Source organism: Trachymyrmex septentrionalis, unplaced genomic scaffold (genome assembly GCF_001594115.1).
Source record: "Trachymyrmex septentrionalis isolate Tsep2-gDNA-1 unplaced genomic scaffold, Tsep1.0 scaffold11, whole genome shotgun sequence".
Lineage (NCBI taxonomy): Eukaryota > Metazoa > Arthropoda > Insecta > Hymenoptera > Formicidae > Trachymyrmex > Trachymyrmex septentrionalis.
This window is the reverse complement of record NW_017304228.1, coordinates 4,919,513-4,925,512: the sequence shown is the minus strand read 5'-3', so window position 1 is coordinate 4,925,512 and position 6,000 is coordinate 4,919,513. Positions and strand designations below refer to the sequence as shown.

At 33.1% G+C, this 6,000-nt stretch overlaps 1 protein-coding gene across 1 annotated transcript in view; it reads left to right on the top strand.

Moving 5' to 3' along the window:
• LOC108751028 (adenylate cyclase type 3-like) overlaps positions 1-5,736 on the top strand; it is a 19,766-nt gene extending 14,030 nt beyond the window's left edge. Inside the window, exons 7-9 of the mRNA XM_018490961.1 lie at positions 1,302-1,607; positions 3,886-4,227; positions 4,650-5,736. Of these exons, the coding sequence (XP_018346463.1) occupies positions 1,302-1,607; positions 3,886-4,227; positions 4,650-4,832 (831 nt within the window). The 3' untranslated portion in view covers positions 4,833-5,736. The remainder of the gene's footprint in view (positions 1-1,301; positions 1,608-3,885; positions 4,228-4,649) is intronic.
• Positions 5,737-6,000: the final 264 nt, after the last annotated feature.

The window sequence follows — 6,000 nt, the reverse complement described above, 5'->3', positions numbered from 1 at the left end:
GTATATATATATATATATATATATACACAAATTGTAAGATTATTTCTTGAAATATGAAACTTGAAATAACAGGACTCTTAATTTTCAAAGTACGACGACGAAATATAAAAAGCTAATAAGAGTCAGAAAACATAAAAAAATAAAAAACCTCCATTTGTTTAACATAAGTATAATTGAAGATAGATATCACAAACAAGAACTGTAGAAAGTAAAAAAGTTAAAACGCTACAAGGTACAATACTAAGTGCAATTACATGTTTCGACCTTATATTTAGGCCCTCTTCAGATGTACAAAACAAATTCCAGCGCAATAAAAGACATTATTCAAAGATTGAGAAAGCGGCTGTTTCGTTACATAATAGATGAGTTTTAAAACAGAGAAACTGAAAAATGCTTGTCAAGCAATTGGTTGACCGATTGCGAAAATTTCTCGTTGTTCTAGTGAGAATATAAAGAAACATAAAAACATTATAAATTATCAAAAAAAAAAATCTTTTAAACAAGCATAATACGTCTCTCTGGTAAAAACTCACCTCTGAGTCCGACAATTGAGAAAATCCATATTAATATTTTTAAAAAGATCATTAAATTTTGATGTCGAAAGATGTAAAAGATTAATATCACAATTATAAGTGTGTAACGTCTAATGTATAAAATTAACGAACAAAGAAAAACGTCTAACGTTTTCAACTGTACTGCAATAAATCTTGGCAATGCAAAGTCAAACATTGTTTATTATTTCTTGAGTGCGTATGTAGTTATGCATATGAAATTGTTTTGTTAAAGTATCTAAAATTTTATCTTTAATGAAATTATTTTTAGATATGTATCTATTCCTAAACTTTTTAATATTTTGGCAAAAACATCCTTTTTCTATAAATACTGTTTTGCTAAAATATTTGAAAATTTTGCTAGATATATATACAGAAAATAATTTTGTTAAATTATTAAAGTAATTATATAAAACATTTAAGCGTTGATGACAATGTTGCAAAAAGTTTTAACATTCTAGTAATCAATTCGAGCGTCCTACATAATTGTTTTGATCCAAACGAAATTATTTTCAGATCTACTTAAATTTTCAGATGTTTCAGTAAAATTATTCTTTCCGTATATACGTATAGTTATTTCTTAGTATTAATTAAATTGTAAATGAATATGTTAATAATATGTAAAAATTAATGTAAAAATGTAGACTAATTAGAAGTTTAATTGTGATTAGTTTTTCACTCGCTTTATTTAGCGATGCGAAAAATTGTAAATAGCAAACTTGTTAACGAAGATATGAACGTTATGTGCAGGCCGAGAAGGCGCGAAGGATGCTGTATCTGCGAGGACGAGAGGTAATCGCGCAAAGAGAACGGGCAGCGGACATGAAACGAAGAAACGGAGCACTAATATACAATATCTTGCCACCTCACGTAGCTGCGTATTTTCTATCGCATGCAAGGCATTACGACGATCTTTACAGCCAGAGCTACGCCGAGGTGGGCGTGCTATTTGCCAGTATGCCAAACTTCGCGGACTTCTACAGCGAGGAGAGCATCAACAATCAAGGCCTCGAGTGTCTCAGGTTCCTGAATGAGGTCATCTCTGACTTCGACGCCGTAAGTTTCTCGTTACTCATCTTATTTCCGCAAAGCTTCCCCATTATACTCGGCAAACAAACTACCCGCAGCATAATGATAAATTGGCAGCAGATTTGCAGCAGATTACAATAGATCCGGTATCATCTCTGTCATTTGTATTAAACTCGTGTTTTGTTAGCACAGTCTGCCGATATAATCCGATGGCAAATTGTCGACGGAAACTGAATAGAATCTGTCATTTTGTAAATATATAAATGGAATACGACATTTAATCTTTCAAAGCTGACGTTAAAACCTGCAATATGTATGTATGTAGCAAATTTGATTGGATGCACTCACACACACATTACGAACTGGTGTACATTAAAGTCATTGTACATAAATTGCAGACATAAAAATATGTGTTTAATATAAATATGTTGAGAAAAGGATACTTAAAAATTTATTTGTGAAAAATATATTTTAATGAAATAAATCTTTACTTAAATATGGCGAAATAAAATTGTATTCCTAGCAAACAAGCCATCTATTTTTTTTACAATTAATGAGATATATTTAATAGAAATGTGTATACTTTTTGTCATCACAATTTTTTCATAACTAATAAATATCGAAAAAAACAATATTGGAGAAATTGGATATTTTTTTCTAAGTGCATAAAAACAGATTATTATATTGTGAAATTTTAATATGCATAAGTAAAATTTATATTTTATAATTTGAAATATTTGCATTTTATTTATACAGATTAAACCAGTGCCCAGCAAACGAGAAATTATTGAAAAATATTGAAAGTTATTTATTGAAGCGATATCGAATCAAGTTTTTGGATTTTATAATCCGTTTTCTATCTGTAATAATCCGGCTTGAATCAGTAATTACGGATTGGCTATTTACTTTTTATATTTCACTCAATGTGCATTACATAAATGAAACATGCGATCAATTCGGTTGAATTATATGTATTAATCATTACTTTACTTTTGATATCATACACAATGCACAACGTAATGAATGTACGACTAATTCGTTCCAATTGCAATATTGCGGATCCACGGCGACACGGTGATTTCTAGACATAATCCTGACCACGACAGTATTATATATCCGGAAGTCACCCTGTCACCGTATATCCGTAATGTTGTACACTCTGTAGTATACAGTATTAGGGTCATTCGGGAAGCAATTATTTATATATCTGTGATCACCTCGATGCGTACTTTCCAACATTACATCACTTGCTAGGATCACGAGCGACTAGCATATTTTCATTTATATGAATCTACTAGAGTCAACATTATTGTATTTACCTAGATGTATAGAAATTCAATATGTTCAATATCTACAAAATTCGATATTTTTTTCGCGAATAACGCGAATCCGAAAACTTGATTTATGAATTTATCCAATCTGTTTTTATTTGCTGGATGTACAATAGCTTTAATATACACTAGTGCGCACTAACGCGTCCAACCGAATTCGCTAATAGCTAATGACATTACGTCTTTGAAATCCATTTAACTTATGTTAATTACAAAGTACTAATTAATTTCAAAGAAAATGACATAATTTGTATAAAAAGGAATAAATATTAAATATATTTTTATAAGAATAATCCAAATTTGACGTAATATCAAGAAAATTGAATTGTTCGACATTTTGGACAAAATGATTTTATAATTAAATAAGTCTAATAAATAAATACAGTGGACGATCGTGGCGTAGAGTGTAGCGCGGCTGCTTCCTATGCCGAAAATGCAGAATTCAAGTCCACTCAGAACACCAAAATTTGATTTGATTGAAACCTCTCGGAAGGCAATGCCTACTGAGAATATATTTTTATATATTTATTTGCCACCGTCGTTCGGAGCCGGCGTTAAAAACTGTAGGAATCCATATATCAATAGATATTTGCATCGGTTCCCCAGGTTGGGGATTGAACATTAGGCTAACAATCTAATTCTGGAAAAATCATTGTTTCAAAACTTCATCTCTAGAAGAGGCTCGGAACCGATTTGGATCATAGTATCATTCAATAGAATGGAATAAATCCAGTCAGCTTCATAGGATTAAATGATTAGATATCGGCAGATTCTACTTAGTTTTTTTAACAAACAGCCTGTCATTATATTCTGTTAGTAGATTCTGTTATATTTCTGCTGGCATTTTATTGAGAAAATGTATAGGAGACACTTTCAAAATCTGCTCTCGACAGATTTGGCAGTAGCAGTTTATACCTTCTCCTATATTTTTTTCGTTATATTTTCGTATAACTCATTTTATTCTACCTGATTAGATTCTCGATCAGAAGAAATTCCATAGTATCATCAAGATCAAGACGATAGGATCGACCTACATGGCCGCTTCGGGAATATCCGAAGTGCAATCGGTGCAGTCGGAGGATGTTCCTCGATGGAGCCATCTCGTCACTCTTGTAGAGTTCGCTCTGGAGCTTAAGAAAGCCCTGTCAAGCATCAATGAGCAGAGTTTTAATCACTTCGTTTTGAAAATGGGCATTAATCATGGACCGGTGACTGCTGGTGTCATCGGGGCGCGGAAACCTCACTACGATATTTGGGGCAACACCGTCAATGTCGCGTCGAGGATGGAAAGCACGGGGAAAGTCGGCTGCTTTCAGGTATCGATCAGAAAGATGTATTAACAACGGCTTCTAAATATTTTAGTGCATTTCTTTCACTGAGAGAAAAATGTACTCAATTTTAATAAATATTTATTTAAATAGTGCCGATTGAACATTAATTAAATATAAACATATATATGTATTTAATTTATTTGTGTTGGTACAAGAACCATTAATTTGATTTAACTGTTATTATTTTTTATTTAACAAATATTTGTTTTTCGCAAATAAATGATACATATATATTAGTATTATTTAAACAATTTATTTATTAAAATTTATTAATTTTTCTCAGTGTAGTTGTCTCCTTTATATAGTTGCTACCACTGTATAGTTTTTAATTAAATTTAAATAGCCGTATTAAGTAAGAATAAATTTAGATAAAAAAACTTATCTTAAGTTAAAAAAATAATTTGCAGGTCACCGACGAGACACGAAAGATACTGGAGCCGTTCGGTTTTGGCTTTGAGCAACGAGGTCTCGTCTTTGTTAAGGGCAAGGGTCAGCTCTTAACGCATTATCTTGTCTCCAAAGATGGCGTTTTTCTCGATCTTGACAGCGATCTCCCTGTTGAACCTACCCATCCGATAATCTATCAGTAATGTACTTCGAAGGCTCTAAACTCGAACGAGAAACAATCTTTCACCGGAGATATGAATCCAGTTGTTCTGAAAAAGAATACGTTACGATTTTTCTCGGTAGGTATCGGGCTGGACGTTCAGAGGGAACTGAACGTCCAACTTGATAGCTTCCGGGAGCTGATGAATCACGAATCATAAATTAGACGACGTCTTTATACACCGAACGGATTTTTTCTCAAGGACGTTCGGCAAATTAAATGTGTATTGTTGTAGAGAACTCTCTAAATGTTAGGATCCTCGTGTCTCAAAAGAGAGAAGGATGGCACGCGCACGAAAGAAGGACGAGGAGGAATTGAAGAGGAGCGGAATCGTTCGCAACTGTCCGCAAGTGTCATCACACGTCGTCATATCATCATCCATTATCCGTCATTGATTATCGCGATGGGAGAAGTTTGCACACAGCTGCCGCCGACTATTCATTGTCACACGTTCGCAAGCGCACACGCACGCACGCACGCAAGTACGCACGTATGCACACACGGGGGCGTGCGCACGTGTTTTACGAACGGTGAGGGTGCGTTGAACTCGTACAGGGTATATTCGAAATAAAAAAAAAACCAAGTAATAGATTTAGAAAACACGCAGGTTTGAAAACGCAAATGAAATGATATTTTGATGTCGCCGTGTAAATAGCAATAGATCCGTACAGGGAGGAGAACACAGATGTAATATCGTTAACAGAGGTGTAATATAATGATACAGATGGAACGCCGCGGCCGTTTCGAGAGAATCTGAATAACTACTAACGTAGTGCTAATTCACTTCGTGTGTGGTAAGTATTAATAGCGAATTTGGTCACTTGCATTACATTAGATTCGTGTATACTAGGAGCTACTATACATAAGTATCTTGTATTTATGTTATGCAAGAAACATTTTGTAATTATATTAAAATCTCCGGTTCGTCAAATTCTTGTTAAGATGTTGTGTTAAATTTTTGACATACACCAAGTGTTAACATAATGTGATTATGTTATTTGGATATTTTGTGTTAAAATATTCAACATGTCTTGGTGTCAAAATGACACAATTTATGAGTAAATGAACAAATAAAAATATATTTTAAATTCTAGATAAATGAATAAAATACGTATTAATTTAAGATATCAAATGTTAACTTTACAGAAAAA